Source organism: Panthera pardus, unplaced genomic scaffold (assembly GCF_024362965.1).
Source record: "Panthera pardus isolate Hobbes unplaced genomic scaffold, ASM2436296v1 HiC_scaffold_24, whole genome shotgun sequence".
Classification (NCBI taxonomy): domain Eukaryota; kingdom Metazoa; phylum Chordata; class Mammalia; order Carnivora; family Felidae; genus Panthera; species Panthera pardus.
The window spans coordinates 2530801-2549882 of NW_026526810.1; the positions used below are offsets into that span (position 1 = coordinate 2530801).

A 19082-nucleotide genomic window follows, 5' to 3' on the forward strand; every position below is an offset into this window, starting at 1 on the left:
AAAAGAATACGTCTTTAAAATGTTCAGTTTCTTTAGCTTTCTCATGAAGCAAACACACAGAACAAAATCAAACAGCAACCCTAGATGTTTACCCATTTAAATAATCTAATCACAACAGAGGGCAAGGAAAGCAGTCTATTTCTTCCAGTCTTCTTTCTGAAAAGCATTTGAAACTCAATATAACCGAAAGATTAAGACCCAAACATGAATCTGTAACTCTAGTGTAAGGGTGACCATTAAAACAAGCTAATTAACAAGCTTCCAATGGCAAAGTTGCCATAATTCTATAGACAAAGTGAGTTGTTCTACTTATAAACATGGGTAACTTGAATCACAATGAAATCATCACTGTGTACACTAGTTTTTTCCAGCTCAGGAAAAAGAGAAAACGTTCTTACTCATTAGTCTGGGCAGGACTCTTCAGACATGAAGTTCCCTTAGCTTTATATAAGGTTACTTTCATTAACATTTAAGAAAAGAACTAATACTTAACAAGTCCAGTAAGCTTCCAATGAGCTTGTGTATTTTTACATGATGCATTGCCCTGATTCAGCATTTTTCGTAATTCATTGTTGAAATGGATTAATCTTATTTGGAAGCAGTTAGACAAATAACATGTGTCAAAATAAACAGACAAGGTTTCTTTCACAGACTAGATGTGACTTTTTTCAGGTCTCTGTTCTCTAATGTGCTGAACACTGCAGAAACATACATCTATCTGCTCTCCCTGTGCACAGCACTGTGCAGTAAGTTGTTAGATGGGTTGAAGGACAGCTTCTCAAACTAACAAGGACCAGATTTTTTAAAAAAATTTCCGATTTGTTACAGAAGCAAAAATTCTAAAAATGAATTACTAGAAAAAAAGTGAAATTTACAAGATGCAAAACTGAAGCTCAGAGCTCTTATTAGATTCAATAGATACAAAATGACTCTGTCAAATTACCATAAAAGTTCTTAAATACACTCTCTCCACTCCATACTTGAACTCATCACAGACTAGTGGGTGACAAAGAACGGGCCAATCAGCTCTGAGCCAGGCCTGCCTCACCCTGAACAGCAGTGGGTTACAAGAGAGATCCCTGCGGACTGCCAGGAACCACGTTTTATATTCCCACCATCTACAGACCCTGGCGAGTCAGACAAGCCAGAGAGAGAAAAGTCACGGCACAGACGGGGACATGGAACGTGGAACCAGCTACAGATGCACTGAGCGAGTGTCCCTTTCTCCCGAGGTATATTCCACATAGGCCTGGGCAAAGCGGAACACTAACTCCACAATATTCAAGAGTATTTTAAAAGTTCAATCCTAACTGGTGTTCATTATTATTATTATTTTTATAAAATTAAAAGCATCCGGGGACGCCTGGGTGGCTCAGTTGGTGAAGCATCCGACTTCGGCTCAGGTCATGATCTCACGGTTCATGGGTTCAAGCCCCACGTCGGGCTCTGTGCTGACGGCTCAGAGCCTAGAGCCTGCTTTGGGTTCTGTGTCTTCCTCTCTCTCTGCCCCTCCCCTGCTCACACTCTCTCTTATCTGAGAGAGAGAGAGAGAGAGAGAGAGAGAGAGAGAGAGAGAGCGAGAGCGGGAGAAAGAGAGTGACTCTTTTTTACTGTGTATTCATTTTTGAGACAGAGAGTGAGCGGAGGAGGACCAGAAAGAGGAGACACAGGACAACAGATGTGAATCCTATGAAAGAGCCAGCATATAGAGTTCCTGGGACAACATGTAGTAGGCAGAGGGGACAGCCGAGCGCAGGGAGCCCGAGGCAGCAACCAGCTGGCCCGTGCAGAGAAAGCAATGGGAATGAGGTCTCAGAGTTGTACAGGGTTCAGATCTCATGGGGCTTTGTGGACCATGGCACCAACTGGGATTTACTCTGAGTTGGATGAGAAAATGTGAGAAGGAAGAAAGCAAAGATGAAAACACAAAAGAAGGAAACTAATAACATTAACTATTAGTTTGATACCAGATCAGTATTATTTACCTTTAATCCTTGAAACAACTTTGAGGCAGGGATCAGTGTATCTCCACACGTCACATGAGAACACAGGCTGAAGCAGCAATGTGTCAAGTACACAGCCAATGAGTAAAAAGGCCAGAATCTGCACCCGGACCTAATTCCAAAACTCTGCACCTCCTGCCACTGTGCACAGGGATACGGACCTTCTAAGTGTCAAACTATGATCACGTTCAAATTACAGAAACTGTTCAGCCTGTTATATTTATCAGAAGCTCATCAAAGCATATTAGATTTTGTTATAAATTTTATAGGATCCACAGCAAGTTGACAACTGCAGAAAACCGTAAATCAAGAAGCCATTCCTCAGAGATGGGGTGACAGAATCCAAATTGAGTATCCATGGCTGGCCCCCAAATTCCAGGTTTCTGCAAGCGCAACAACAAAATTCAACACGCACAGACAGTATTTCAGCTAATTCCAGCATTCCCGCCGCTACGCACCCATCAACCACAGCCAGCCAGCCTCTGCCCCCTCACCTGGTCCAGCATGATGCGGCCCAAGCACAAGGTCGGGGTTGATGCTAACATACATGTAAAATCCTGTCGAAACCAAGCGCAGGCAAAAACCATTTTCCCGGTACTAACAATGCTAGTCATTCAGGGGGGGAAGTTCAAAGAGGCGTCTTCTTGAGATCAGCGAGAGCCAGATCAAATGTCAGAGAATCCACACTGAAGACCAACGATGCCGCGGTGGGAAGCGGATACTCACGGACGGCTGCCCAGGCACCACGAATATCGCAGGCCCATGCTACCTGGGCCCCGGCTCCGCACTGCAGCTGGCAGGGCAGGGCAGGGCAGGGCAGGGCAGAGGAGCCCTCCCAACAGCGTGTTCTGCTGAGTCTACTTCTGACAGGAACTGTGGAGTCCAGTTCCTTCTTTCAGAGCTACTGCAACACCTGCCATGAAGCCACCTCCCCCTCACAGTGCCAAGCCCCTCGGAGTCCTACAAAATCGACCCCAGCTGCGCTAACGTGCAGCGGGTGAGGCGAAATGTCACAAAGGGAGAGGGGAGTGGAGGGGGGATCCCGATGCACAGGAGGCGACTATCTTAGGTGCTGGTAAGGAACTCACTGCCAGACTAGTCATGCATCCATGCACACGATACTCGGCTTTTCTCTCCTTCCTCTTTTTTTTTTGACGTTGTACTGCAACCCTGCCCTGAACTCATATGGGAATGATGCAGAGGAAAGAGGACACCTTATCTGGGTAACGATGGTGTATCAGCAATTTTTCATCAATCCTGTGCTGTCAGATAACTAAAAGTAACACTTTTCTTTTTTTTTCAACTTTTTTTTTTTTTTTTTTTTTTTTTTTTTATTTTTGGGACAGAGAGAGACAGAGCATGAACGGGGGAGGGTCAGAGAGAGAGGGAGACACAGAATCGGAAACAGGCTCCAGGCTCTGAGCCATCAGCCCAGAGCCCGACGCGGGGCTCGAACTCACGGACCGCGAGATCGTGGCCTGGCTGAAGTCGGACGCTTAACCGACTGCGCCACCCAGGCGCCCCAAAAGTAACACTTTTCTAAGGTAATGGTTGGAACATGCGGGAACCAGACGGACTTGCTTCGATCCTTTGCTCTGACACTGCCACCTGTATGCTCTTGGGTCAGTTGCAGAAATTTCTCTGTGGCTCAATGTCCTCGTCTGCAAAAGTGGGAATACTGGGTTTGCTGAGATCAAATACGAACATGACTATATAAAGTGTTAGCATAGTGTCTGGCTCTCCCAAAGCGCCCAATACATGGTGAGTATATCGGATACTATAGGGCTGGTGTATTTCCAAGGAACAAAAAAGAAGGCAGTTTTTGGGGTGTATATTAGAAAATAAATAAAAGGCACAGAACCCTTCTTGTGGGCTGTCAGACAACTAAACTACACCTACGTCACCCTACCACTACTTAGTCCCAAAAATCCAAGAGGAAGATGGCACTCTCCTTCCCGGTGGTACCAAGGGAGTGTTACCGTTGTGGGGGAGGCTGGCCAGGAAAAAAATATGCCAGAGACTGGATGGTGCTGCAGAGAGGTCCTATTTATATAAAGCTGAGTGGTCGTCTTAGTTCCAGCAAATCTTTTTTCCTAGCTCTCCCAACAGAGGGACATCCTGAGTTTCTATGAACTTCACAAGCACATTCTCATTTTATCCTCAGAGTCCTGGGAGGTACATGCTATCGTTTCCCATTGTACAGATGAGGAAACCGAGGCTCCTAGGCGATAAGCAATCGGGATGCACCCACATTCGGCTATGCCATCATGAAGGCTAACTGGATGCCAACCGAACAGGTATGTGCTCGATGATCACATGACTACAGAGGTCACCATCATACTAGCAAAGCAACAGCACCAACACAAGGAATGCTGTTAAAATAAGGAGTACTTGCATGAGCATTTTCTGCATAGTTCAAAGTGCAAATCTCGTTATATGCTTTTTATGCATAAATTCTATTGGCCAGTCAAAGCAGAAATGTGTACTTAAGAGTAAAATGCTACAATTAGTAAGTGTGAAAGCATGTAACGCTGTGTGCAAAACCAAGAGTTTTCAAACGGTTAAATTAGTAGAGAAGTAAGCAGACAGTTAATATGACCATTAAGAATATGCACTGGCTAGGTACCTTCAGGAAGAACATTTTACCTTTCTAGAGACAACAAATGTTCATAAAAACATCAATGATAGCGGTGCCTGGGTGGCTCAGTCGGCTGAGTGTCCAACTCTTGGTTTCAGCTCAGGTCATGACCCGGGGTCATGAGATCGAGTCCCATGTCGGGCTCCGCCCTGATCATGGAGCCTGCTTACGATTCTCTCCCCACTCCCACCCCATGCCCCTCTCCCCTGCTTGTGTGTGCCCTTCTCCCTCTCTAAAAAAAATAAATGAAATTTTAAATGACAGAAGAAGTATAGATATCAAATTATATAACAATTTTGATTAACTTTTTGTTAATGATCTTTTATCACATTAAGTAAACACCGCACAGAATAACTTAAAACCTGCACGTATCTTATTCCATTTAGGCCACATTTCTTTCAAGGAGAAATTCGATTTGTAAATTATTCACGTCTTATTAGAAAAGAATTAAAAGCAGGAGAACAATACTCCAAATTTTACCAAGACTCTGAAGGCCACCTTCAGATTTTACAAGACGGACAAATGGCCAAATTCATGTATTACAGCTAAGATGTGTCGTCCTGAATTCAGACAGAAGTATGTGCAGAAATGTGGAAAGAATGAGGTACCACAAACACATTTTGTTTTCACTAATCAAATGTCAAAACAACATTTTTTTTTAAATTTTTTAATGTTTATTTTTTTGAGAGAGACAGAGTGTGAGCGGGGGAGGGACAGAGAGAGAAGGAGACACAGAATTCCAAGCAGGCTCCAGACTCCAAGCTGTCAGCACAGAGCCTGACACGGGGCTCGAACTCACAAACCGTGAGATTATAACCGGAGAGGACTGATTATAACTGACTGAGCCACCCAGGCACCGCATGAACAACAGACTTTAAAGAAGAATACTTCAGTGCAGCTCCTTCTAGTTTTAAGTGTCTAGGGACACTAAACATTTGAACAAAAGTTTGTCAAATGATGGTTTGACAATGGTAACCAATTTCAGCAGCTGAAGCATTTGTCAGGTTCGTAAAACCAAGAATCCAAGTATAGAATTCCTTCTAGAAAACCTGTTCCTGGAAAACTTTCCTGAATTACAATTTTCTATAGCCCAACTAGTTAGAGATATTATTGATGCACTGGTAGAAAGTAATTTTTTTTTTAACACTTATTTATTTTTGAGAGAGAGAGAGAGAGAGAGCGAGCGAGCATGCGCGCCAGCAGGGGAGGGGCAGAGACAGAGGGAGACACGAAATCCAAAGCAGGCTCCAGGCTCCGACCTATCAGCACAGAGCCCGACACGGGGCTCGAACTCACTAGCCTAGTGAGATCATGACCTGAGCTGAAGTCAGACGCTTACCTGACTGAGCCCCACCCAGGCACACCAAAGTGAGTATTCAATGAATCGAGAGCAATCTAGCAGTTGCTAATGCTGAGAGAATCACTGTTCTTCCACTGTAAACTCAAACTTGTAAAACAGAACTAACTATTCAATGTTAGAAAATGGACAGAATACGTTGTATTTTATACCGTATCATGCTTAACTCGTTTCACAGAACTTCATTCACAGGCATAGATATTCAGCTTTGGCCAAATACTGATTTTGGGCAAAAGGTTTCTTCTACACGCTTAGTGTTTTTCCTTAAGAATAATTTTTATTTCTGTTAATAATACATGCAGGTAACATTTTCAAGTCATTCTTTCTTTAGGCGTGCCCTTAAGGAAGCTCCAAAACCGACCAAGTAAAAATAATGTGTAACGGTTACAAAAGGTCTGTTTTCTAGAGGGTGGAGGGTGCCAACCTAGCCTTCCTTGTCTCACATACGCCCATCAAGTCCCACACTCCAGGCTCACTGTAAAGTCAGAAATGTTTTCCAAATCACGTGCTGTTGCCACAGAGAATCTGCTACCAGGCGTCAAGTGATGTGACTACTCCACAGGCCTCTGAAGAGAGGCTCTTAGGCTTGAGGTCACGTGGCATCAGAAACACACAACCTGGGCCCATTCGCACACACACACAGCAAGAAGTGCGTGGAAGAAAACCCAAGACATGTGGGACGGCTCTGCTATTCCAACCAACTTGCAACACCAATCCATCTTCTTAGGAAGTCCAAGGCAGTGTAAAAGTTCAAGTGCGGTTTGTAACCAATTCCTGGTCCATTACTTAGCGGCTGTGGCAATTCCTTTCTGAAGTGAGGAGACTATGCCCGCCCCCAAAGGGCTGGAGAGAGAATAAGATATACAAACATTTATGCAAAGTGCCTAGCACAAATACAATAAACGGCAGCTGGGGCTACTGTTTTATAAACACATAATGCTCAGAAAGTGCACTTCGCGGGGCGCCTGGGTGGCTCAGTCAGTTAAGCGTCCAACTCCTGATTTGGGCTCAGGTCATGATGTCAAAGTACCTGAGCTCAAGCCCCACACTGGGCTCCACGAGGACAGAGGACAGTGTGAAGCCTGCTTGGGATTCTCTCTCCTCCCTCTCTGCAACCCCCCCTCTCTTGCTCTCTGCCCCTCCCCCACTCATGCACATGTACAATCTCTCTAAATAAATGAACTTCAAAAAAAAAAAAAAAAGAACAAGTGCATTTTGCAATTTTCCAGCATGCTGCTGCACAGGGCAACAATCCTGAGATTACTATTTGAATGGCTTTAACAGAAAAAGAAAAAAAAAAAACAAAAAAAACTAGGTAATGTCAAAATTCTTAAAATGCTCCAATTGAAAATTTACCAACAAAGAAAAAAAGTCATTGAACACCAGATCGGTGAATCATCGTAATCAAATTAGGTTGGTTAAAAGACTGACAATATTATGAAACATGCTTCCGCCCAAAATTCTATCAATAAAGTGTAAACACATCCCAAGGACAGGCTTGTGCACAACCACCACTGACTGACTAGATGGCCTTGGGCAAGCTAGCTGGCCTGTGTGTTTTCCCACCTGCGGAAGAACACCGGCTGCATGAACCTGCACCTCAGACCTCAGCAGAAAGGTTCTAAATGAGGACACACTGAAGCACTAACATAGCAGGTACTCGTTAATGCGTGCGCCCTCCCCTCCTCCCAGATTCCTCTCAGTTCTACAGCCTTCTTCACCAGGACACAGAGACCCAGATCACACAGTGAGAAAGGAGGATGGGTGGATGGACGGACAAATCTAAGGATGGACAGGTGGATGGGACTTGAGCCAGAGAAATGTAAAGTTCAAAACAAAACAAAACAAACCAAAACCCCTCCTCCTCTCTGGCTACTATTTCGAAGGTAAGTTTGTATGCTTGTTTCGTTCCTTCCCTTCCAGCAAAAGCAAAGGCTCCAAACTTGGTTTGTGCCAGATGGGCTATAGAGGACCCACTTGCCAAGTACTCAAAGAGGACCCTAAAAAGGCAATCGCTATGTTAACAGAACATCTTGCTCAACAGCGCCGAGTTCCATTGTGCAATATCTACGCTTGAGTACTTACTCTACCAGTTGACCTTGAACCCAGGTTTCAAGTGTAAATATGCCAAGAGAAGGACGTGAGAATCTACAGACCCGAACTCTCTGAGAGGGGCCGATATCGCCCTACAGTAACAAACCACAGCCTAGTGCCCAGTGTCAGCCAGGGTGGGTCTACACTCTGCAAACACAGGGGTGTCATCTCTACCTAGACAGGTCCTTGGATTTTGAGCTTGAGCCTGGTTCTGAAACTCTGTAGCCTTGTGACTTTGGGCAACTCACTTCACCTCTATGGCCTCAGTTTCCTTAGTTATAAAATCAGGGTAATAACACCTAACCTATCCACTCATTAGGGTCCCGTGAGAACCAATGTAAAAAGACAGCTGGGGTGTCAACAAGACTTTTAACACCACGTAATGGGTAACAGAAGTGGAAAGCAGAGGTCAGGACTAAACAGAAAGCTTATAACCGTCTCCTCATTAAGTGTTAATCATCCCATATCCCTGTGGCCTCTTCCTGAGTCTCTTTCCTCCCATCAAAATTTTGTAGAGAGAAGATTATGGGCCTTGGAATTGCACACATGTGTGTGAAGGAGCTCCACCACCTTCTAGAAAGCCTTGGGTTAGTTACTGTCCTTCTCTGAGCCTTCATATTTCATCCAAACAACACAAATAAGGCCTATTTCAGGAAGGTTTTCATAAGGTGGAAGTGAAACATTAGCCGTAATGTACCAACCATGCTTTCTAGCACACTGCAGGCAGTCAATAAAGAGATTTGTTAAACTGATACAGAACACAACAGTCTGAAACTCTGAAGCTCGCTCTCAGGGCAAATAAAGTATTTCAATACTTTCATGTCAATGCTCCAGAGTTTAAATTCTCCACAGGAGTCATCTTCCTGGAAGGGTGGCAACAATGGAAACGATCCCGCGTCCATCTGGGTCTCCCTGTTCTGTCACCCAGAGGCATCACATCACAGCATCGGGCAGAGGACCAAACTAATTTTTTTTTGTTTTTAAAACAAGTGCTATCTATTACACTAGAGAATAACTTCAAATCTAATCAAGCAGGAACAACCAAATGATGCCCGGAATTACCTTCCAGACTTTGACAGAAAGTTCTTAACGTTATGAAAAACTGATACGAGTCTAGAAGTCATGGAAAACCAAGGAAAGGGCAATAATATTCTTTCAGTCACTGTGTCACACTCTTCGTGCATTCCTTCATTTCTTCCTCACGGCAATGCACACTGGCCCTTCAGGAGGGTAAGCGGATCACCCAAGATCATCCAGCTTCACAGAGGCAGACCCTGCCTGGGTTCAAGGCCAGCCTGCCTGCATACAAATTCTGCCCACCTATCTGCCAACTTCAATTCACAGGGAACTGCAAGAAGTATCACAAAAGAAGATACTGTAGGTAGACCAATCGACTGGAATCAGAGTCTCACTGATGGGTCAGCTATCACTTTACTGATTATGTGACTGTGTACGAAGCTTTCACACAGAGCACCTCAGGGTCTAACACAGTACCTGCACAAAGCTGGTGACACAGACCAATAGGTATTATCTGAGGGATGAGAAACTCAGCACGGGTAGGTGACCAACCACTTTTTTTCAAGTCACCCAGGCTCCTAAGTGGGGAAGCTTCGTTTTTAATTAAGCTCTTCGTTCCTCAGCGATTCCACTCAACCATACTGTCTTCTCTTAAAGCCAAAGTAAAGTATTCACAGCCCCTGTATTTGCTCCAAGCAGTAACCATAATCTGTGTGACAAACCCGGATTCCTCACACAGCATATGCCAGGCGCTTGGCTTTACTTCCAAGAGATAGAAATTATTATCCTTGTCTCTTTTTAAGTGGATGTAGAAACTGAGGCGCAGAGAGGAAAGCTCCTTACTGCGCCCAAAGAAACACAGCTACAAATGGCAGAGCCAAAATGCAAACTCAGGTTGGACACCAAAGTCTGCGCACTTGGCCACCACCTGGAGCCGCCTCCTGGTCTCCACCCTTTCCCTCCCCCGAGATCAATCCAGGTCTCCAGACGCTTCTGTGTTGTGTATGATGTGTCCAATAGCACCCGGCTCTCCCATTCTCTTTCTGGAAGACTCCAATGCAATACCCATCCGACACCATCACCTCGCAGCTTTAGCTACACGAAGAGCCTCAATGCTTGGCTTCTCTCCCTCTTCTACCCATCATCATGAATCAGGGCACCTCGGGTGGGGCGCTCAGCTAACTTCTGCCCAAAATGGGGGAGACAACTTTGCATCGACCTAACAGCCACGGCAGGCCGAGGTAAGGGTTCTTCTCAGGCAAGGCTGGTAACATTTTGTTTAAAGCGAACTTTCAGATCAAAAACACACCCGTATTCATCATGTCAGATCAAAATATAAGCGAAAATAAAAGAGCAGTTAAGTCCACCAAAACTCTCCCTTCCCTGTCACTGAACTTGGTGAAAGTTAACAATGATGGATTATAGAAAAGGGAAACTACCAAAAATGTCCCAAGAGTCACCACTATCTGCCGGGATTCAGTATCAATTTCAAGAGTTCTCTACAGACAGGGGTCTTATTTAGATAATCTCTCTACTTCCAAGCACAACAGAATCGATTTTCACACAAAAGTAAATCTGTTTATCAAAATGGATTACCAAAATAAGCCTCGGACACATAAACACAAAAAGAACTTGGACCCTCATCGGCACAATGTCCTCCTACCCACCCACCCCACCACCCCCCAAAAAAACCAGGGTGAGCAGCAAGGAATGAAAACAAAAAATTTATTTTGGGAGACATATAAAAAGAGTTAAATAAACTTGAATTTTCAGTTAAGACTGGCATGCAAATAGTTATTTTGTAAGTGTAAAATGTAGGTACCCCTCCCTCGATTTCATATTATTTTTTAAAAATTTTTAAATTTTTTGAGAGAGAGAGCGCACACGTGACAGCTGGGGAAGGGGTAGAAAGAAAGAGAGGGGGACAGAGGAGCCAAAGCGGGCTCTGTGCTGACAGCAGCAAGTCCTGACGAGGGGCTCGAACTCACAAACTGTGAAATCATGACCTGAGCCAAGGTCAGATGCTTAACTGACTGAGCCACCCAGGTGCCCCTCAATTTCAGATTAACTGAAAATAGAGACTAAAAAGAAACAGGTCTCTATGGAAAAGCTTAATTTAAAAAGAGGAGGGGCCGGGGCACCTGGGTAGCTCAGTAAATTAACCATCTGCCTCTTGGTTTTGGCTCGGGTCATGATCTCACATGTGGGTTCGAGCTCAGTGTCAGGCTCTGTGCTTAACAGTGTGGAGCCTGCTTGGGATTTTTCTCTCTCCCTTTCTTGCACTTGTGTGCACACACACATGCGCCCTCTCTCTCTCTCAAAATAAATAAATAAACTTCAAAAAGGCGGGGGGCGGAGGGGGGTGCGTAGGAACATCCAAGTCTAAAGATTTTAGTGAAGTATTACCATACAGTGGAACAATTCGTAGCTTTTCACAAACATCTGAGTCTCACAAAACAAACTCCTCGCTCAGAAACACACGTGCACAAAGTGTTGCCTATAATTTCAAAGGCTGTGGACCTAGAGAAGCCTATTCTTGGGCCCCTTGTTCAGAATCCTAGGAGTGGCAGGGACGTCGGATGGCTTCTTAGGAGATCTGGCTTCTAGTTCTGGCCCAGCCACCTTGTCACCCTGATCTAGTCACTGCCTCTCCAGATCTCAGTTTCCTCCTCATCCATGAACAATGATTCATCCTGACTCTAGGGTCGAAATTCTAGCAAAGTCTACTAATGACAAGATTCAGAGATTTAGTAAAAATCACCTCCTTGCCATTTTTTAATTGCTAATTTTAATCTCCTACTGCGGTCCTGTATTTGAAAGCTTTCCCAGTTGGCTTTCCCTTCAAAAGGAGGTAAGTGGCTTCTACACATGGAACAGAGCTAGTACTATAAAGCAAGCCAAAAAACCTTCTCCCAGAACACACTCTCCCGTTTCCTTAAAGCCCTGCTGCAATAGGTCTTGTGACAGCCTCGCCCAGCCCAGTGTATAATAAAGCTGCTGCAATCACTTTATTTCCCCATCTGGACGGCCATCCCTAACCAGCCCTGCTTCCCTACAAGCCCTCGGAGCGACACGACCACATTTAGAGGAACTGCATTCCGGCTCCACTACAGTTATACAGAGTTCATTGTTTCAACTCCTGGAGCCAGGCTTCTCTTCCTGAGGCCGTGAGGCAAACAGCAGAAGCAATCTAATCACTGGCCAGATGGGAAGTACGATGGAACGGGAACAGATCCCTCCCTGGAATCCGGTCCTAGGGCAGCTCAGGTATCCAGAGCTCATTTGAGATGACGCCCCTCCTACGGTCATGGTATCTGAGGCACCCATTAGAAAGTATCTGAAAAGAACCTTCTGTCTGGCTTGACTGGAAAAGTTACCAACTGGGCAGGTAAAGTAAACAAACGGAAAACAAACGGAAAACCTGTTGATGTAACAGTAAGTAACCTTACGTTCTGAAATCTCTCCTTGGCCCTTCCAGTCCTCCTCCCTCCAAACAGCTACAAATGATGAAAAATAAAAGCAACTACAGTAAGCCTAACATGAGCACAGTATCAGAGAATTTGGGAATATCCACTTAACTTACAAGGATCCCTCGATTACCAAAGAACATAAATCCCAACGGGGTTTCTTCTTGTTCAGATTGTGTGGCCAAAAAGAGGTGATGACCACAGAATGGTAAAAGCAATGTATTAAACAAGACCAGCTTCCAATGGGAAAGGGTGGCTGCCGTCATGCATTTCTTTCTCTATTTATACAAGAAAAAGAGTTCTTCAAATGTTCTAACAACCCTCCTTCAAAGGGCTCTCTAAAGAGAATGCCTAACAACGGAACGTGCAGACACGCAGGATTTCCTCCTCAATGTTTCCAGGACAACTCAGTTGCTTTTTCCTGCTCGTCAGATGAAGAGACCACGGCTCTTGATTTTACTCATAGAAATTACATTCAAACCAAAACTCCGTGGTTCAGCATATTTTCTGCGTGCACTTATGCAATTAAAATACTTGTTTCTAATGAACTCTTCCGAGTCTTGAAGACATAACAGAAAGAAACGTATGGGAGACAACAACTTTCTTCTTGTACTAAACTGGGATCAACTACATACACGGTAACGGAATGCCAGCCCACAGATGAGACCCACTCGGCGTTTTCAGTGAAACCGAAGAGGCGAGAAGCAGGGAGGCAGGGAGAGAAAACGCTGAGACCACTTACGTCTGTTCTCTCTCAGGCAGTGAGGCGGTTAGCAGGAGCGAGCTGACGAGCCTCCAGCAGAAGGCCAGGCCCGGAGCTGAGGGTTTCATTCGTGGCAGAGTCGCGGGGAGATGCCAAGTGGGCGGCCCTGCCGTACATGGGGGGGGGGGGGGGGGGGGGGGGGCGGGGCTGGTGAGGAGGGGAAGGAAGGGGGGAGAACTTACTCGGTTAGAAGCTGGTGCAGCTGGTGATAGCCCCGCTCCAGGGCCAGGCTCACAGGTGTCGCCCCTTCCTGGTTGTGGATGCTGAGGGCCCCGCGGCCACCGGGCTTCTGCAGCAGGAACCACGTCAACCTTAGCAGGCCCAGCCGCACGGCAAAATGCATCAACGTCTCCCGGGGGCCGCCGTCTGTGCGTGGGGGGAGCAAATGAGAATCAGCGGGGAGAACGTGAACACACAAAGCAAATGAAAAGAAAGACGAGTTGCGTGAACACCACCGCCTCCAAAGACCTAGGATCCTAAAGTCAAACCACAACGTACACGGCGTAATCGTGGCCGGGTACAACCAGCTCTCAAGGAAGACGGAACGAAGCCGGAAAACAGTGTGACAGGCAAAGTCTCCAGGAGAACCAGGCCATTTCTATGTTCTGACTGAACACGTTCGTGCAATCAATTTATACGGGTAAATTCACACGTGTGGTTTCTTCCCTTAAACAAGAGAGAGAAAGTGCCGCCTCACAACACGGGGACCCAAGAGGGGGAACAGCTGTTGGGGCTTAGATGGGTGTACCAGGAGGTGCAGTTACTTAAAGGAAAAAACACCCAGACGGGAGCTGGCTAAACACTAAAAACAGGTTCTGCTTGTTAAGTACACACAGGTCTTTTTATTCCCCCACATTAAGGGCAAATCAAATTGCAGGCACTGCCAGCTTTGTTTTGTTGTGTTTAATGAAAGAAAGAAATGCATCTCCAGGCATAATAAGAAAGACTCATTCTCGGATAATGTGCTAGCAAGTTCAGAAACGCGCTCGGGCTTCCTGCACTTGAAGCGAAGGCTCCTCTCGGGTACAGTGAGTCACGTCGAAGGTGGGAGGATGAGGGAGGCTCTGGAGTCCAGCAAACCCGGGTTCAAACTGCCCTCTGCCAGATGGCAGAAGGCCATCTGCCATCTGTGTGACTGGGCCTCATCCGTGTAACCTGTGTCAGCTTCATCTCTGCACCCCCGCCTTCACCTGGCCCCCAGGGTGGCCGTAACAAAAGGGCAGAGGTGGAGGAACGCGGGACAGAGACTGGCCGCACGAAATCCTCAGTGCCAGCTTCCTTCCCTTCCTCTGCTCTCTCCTTCTGGACTTCAGGTTACGTTCCGGGTTCACTAACACAACACTCTCTCCTCCTCAGGTCTCCTGTGCACAGCCTGGGAGGAGAGCTAGGACCACCACCCCATGGGCTGAGCGACACTCACCTCCAGGGGGCACCACTCGGGCCCTGGGGTGTGAATGGTGCCCACGAGTTGTGCCTGCCCTCTTCTACTCATTTTCCATGGCTCCCTCACGTCTTGACTTCCCCACAGGCATTCCCAGACTCCTTGGACCCCAGTGTTTTCTCCTGACCCTGAAGACCTCCATGCTCCTTAAGTGAAGAGCAGTTAAGAATGAACTGTCTTTGAGGCACCTGGGTTAAGCGTCCGACTTTGGCTCAGGTCATGATCGCATAGTTTGTGAGTTTGAGCCCCACGTGGGGCTCTGTGCTGACAGCTCAGAGCCTGGAGCCTGCTCCAGATTCTGTGTCTCCCTCTCTCTCTGCCCCTCCCCTGCTCTTACTCTCTCTCAAAAAAAAGTAAACATTAAAAAAATATTTTTTAATAAAAAAATTTGAAAAAAAAAAAAAAAAAAAAAAAAAGAATGACCAGTCTTTGAACCTGTGATTTTACACTGAACCTCTCTGGTTTCCAATGTCACATGCATATTAGTCGAGTCTCCCTACTGCCAAGTAAATTTTCTTAGATGCAAAAGCCATCTTTCATATTTTACGTTTTTCCTACAGAACTACACATACTGATTCAAGAATTTATAGGGTGTTCAGCAGAGGCACGTGGCTGGAAAGAGTTCATTACCGCAGAAGAAACCTGCATGTGCAGGTGATAATCAACACCTCAGAGCAGGTGGCAGGCCCAGACACAAGGGCAAAAAGAACCTTCACAGAAGCTCAAATATCACCACCTGACTTGTGCCTCACAGCGGTTCACAAGCACTCTGCTGTCCTGGTCAAAACCAAAGAGCTAATAAGGCATCGACCAGGAACTATGTGACTTTTTAGAGACTGGTTCACCTGGCCTTGCTGGGCGATACTACACCCTCACCCTTTCTGATGCCTGATGTGCTGAGGCAGCTCAGTATCTCCAAGTCCCAACAACAAAGCCACGCACCTGCTCCAGCTCCCCGGATCGCATCCTAAGGTCCTAAGCAGCGGGTGCCACGTGCACCTGTAGGTTGCCCCTTTCTGGAATCAACAAGAGGTGTACCACGTGGTCAGGACCCACAAGGTGCCATGCTCTGGGCTAAGTACATTGTGTATGAATGCCTTTCACCCTCACGATAACCCTGTGAGGTCTCGTTATCCTCAGTTTACAGACAAAGACAGATTAACAACTTGCCCAAGAGAATCAGCAGGATTTGAAAATCCTTCTGTCGAGTCTAGGAACCACTTATCCTCTCCATTACTCCACCCTCTTTTTGTAAAAACCCAGCAACCACGCAAGCGAGCTAATGGTGTGGTCTACAAAATCACCTTTTCGTGTTTTCCTCCAATAGATAAAAATTTTTACCCAACTTATCTTTTGTTACTGTTCTCATTCCTTTCGTCTAAGCTTCAACCCCAGAGCATGTACAATTCAGGATCCATCTCTAGTCTCTACTATTCTGTACTTTTTGCCTCTCATGATCCTTTGTCCTTGTCTTCTGTACTCTGAGAGTTACTCAACTTTGCTTTTCAGATCCTTAGCTGCATTTCCTGTGAGGTCAACAGAGTCCTTTGTCCCCAGTTGGAATTTAATTATGCTATGGGGTTCTGGATGTCCCTGTGTCTTTTCAACCAACTCCCTTTTCCGTCTTTGCCCTCACTGTGATGGCTTTTTGCAGATGTAATTAAAGCCCCTAATCAGTTGATTTAATAAGGAAGATTATCCTGGATAATCTGGGTCGGTCTAACTGAATCAGCTGGAAGGCTTTAAAAGCAGGGCTGAAGTGTCCCCCGGAGGTCGGCCTCAGCCTGTGTTCGTGGGGTTCCATCCTGCTCCAGATCTCCCCTTCCTGATTCACTGAGGATGACAGCTTTGGCTCATCTCAGTGGGTTTGAGCTTGTCCAAGATCTTCTCCTCTATTCCTGCCCTAACGGATCTTGGGCTTGCTTAACAGAGCCCCCACAATCATGTAAGCCATGCCCTACAATAAATCTTAATTGGATACTTCTCCCACCGGTTCTGATTCTGTGGTGGAACCCTGATCGAGGGGCTTCCGGCATAGAAGTAGATACTCTCTCAACTTATTTTCTCTGTGCTGCCTCCTTCTCTAATTTCATAATAGGTCTGCCCTCTTTGAGCTTTTAAAGGACAAGTGGGAACGCTCTTCTAAATTTTTCTTTGGCTTCTTAAAGAAAACTATACTCCGGGAGCCTTCCATCTGGATATTCATGATGCTTCTCCGGTTCCTTTAGGGTGTTAATTCACTTAATGCACCACACGCCGGATGGCTGGCTTTCCCGTTTAACCATGCTCAGTTGGAAAAATCCCTATGGAGGTCCAGCGTGTACCCACAGAGAAGGTAGTAGAAAAGGTCTTCAGTCCCTCTTGCTATCTACTTACATTTGCTGGAATCCCCTCCCACACCCACTTCCTCTGATCTGCAGAGAAAGCTGGTGGGCCTAGTATGCGTTCGGCCACGGTGCGACTTTTTCACACGGTCAGATTTTCCCACGAAGCAAAATGTTCCAGATTCGGGGAACAATCTAGTGATCCAAGACTGCACTGTATTTTTCCTTCTCCATCAATCCACCTGAAGGCTCTGCTCACAGTACTCTGAATCTGTATCTATGAGAACCCGAATCCCCAGTCTTTTCTGCTGTTCTGTGCTGCCTCTTCAGTAAACTGCAGCACGATGCGGGGACTGGAAGTCCACACTCCACGGGGAAGGAAACAGCAGGCCAGTGTGAGAGACGGGCTTTTACAAAAACGACACTGTAACCTTGTCACTGAATCAAGGTTTGAGAGGCAACAAAACTGCCGGAGCCAAAAGTCCTGCCACGAGGAACCGCCTGTCCTGGAGCCAACAGGTGTTAACCCTCTGCCAAGAAAAAAAAAATCCCTTAGTGGTCTTTTAAATTTTTTATTGTCTCTTTTAGCAGCTATGATAGAGCTGTTCAGAGGGCTGTGGGAGCTGAGACACCAGACAGTGAAGGCTGAGGTTCTGGTGACTGACATCAGATCTAGAGAATGGAGAACACTCAGGTGGTCCCGTGCAGTCTTTTTTTAAAACCTGCCTAATCCTTCTCTCCACCCAGATTCCCACCCGCAAAGATGATCAGAGCTTTTCATTTAGTGATACAATCCTGTGACTAAATAAGGACGAAGATTTCCCCCAAGATCTTCCCCAGAGTGGTTCTCCTCCCATTCTTCAGAGCTAGTTTCAGCAGCCCACCCTGTGCAGCCTGGGGTCAGGCTGGGAGGGTCCTCCGGGTGAAAACCACCTCCATTCACCACGCCCATTAACCACCGAGGCACTGAAGAGCCGAGACAGGAACCGAGACTTGGTAACTGAGACGGAAGACCTCCTAACCGCACCATTCCCCCTCCGCCCAAACGCGTCCTTGTCACTCGCGTTTAAGGCAGAGCTAAGGCCAAAGGTACAGTGTGGAAGCTGCTGTATGCGACCAGGGACGGGAGAACTAAAATGGACAAACTCCCCTATGCTCATGCTTGAAGGGGAGATGAACTTGAGAAATCAGTAAAAGCTGGGGTGCGTGGGCGGCTCGGTTGGTTAAGCGTCTGAGTGCGCGGAGCCTGCTTCAGATTCTCTCTCTCTGCCCCTCCCCTGTTCATACTCTCTCTCACTCTCTCTCAAAATAAGTAAAATAAAAACAAAATTAAGTTCAAAAAAAAAAAAGAAGCAAAAGCAAAACTAAGTCTCATTCTCCTTCAAAGAACCTTTCTTTCTGGAGCTGTCCTGTGGTGGCCTTCGATAGGCCACGTTATTGTGCCCCACGGGGCCCCTCAATGTTCTGTCTCTAAAAGGTTACCAGGTGTTGGTCATGCTAAATTCAACATGAGTCGCTTACAAGCCAATACACGCTCTCCCCATAGGTCTTCCTCCGTGTTACAGGTAAAGAAACGGGGAGGCAGAGATGAAGTATTTTGCACGAATTTTTGCAGTGAAGCCAGGACGTTAACTAATGGGAGTCCACTGCCCGTGCGCGTCGCATTTCACAGCATCAAGTCTACAGCCAAGAGTTCTCCACGCCATGCTCATGCCTGCTCTGCAGGGAGACCAAGGAGCCCCGAACTCATGTAAACTGCTTCAGGCACACATCTAAATGCTCTTCTTCCGGAGGAGAAACCCAAGCTATTTTCAAAGGAGTCACTGACCTGAAAAAAGTTAAAAAGCACTGTATCTGAACAAGGAGTGGGAGGGGATCTTACATGACCCCTTTGTTCAAATATCAGGCTGAACAACCTGTAAATATCCTGGCTTTCAACAGCAAGTAGTCCTGTTACATAACAAGGGGCCTTATTTAC

General features: G+C 46.2%; 1 protein-coding gene across 1 annotated transcript in view; it reads right to left on the bottom strand.

The window, feature by feature from the left end:
* Positions 1-19082, bottom strand: part of AKAP13 (A-kinase anchoring protein 13) — a 336564-nt gene that overhangs the window by 175245 nt on the left and 142237 nt on the right. Inside the window, 1 exon segment of the mRNA XM_019460188.2 lies at positions 13522-13705. Coding sequence (XP_019315733.2) covers positions 13522-13705 — 184 coding nt within the window.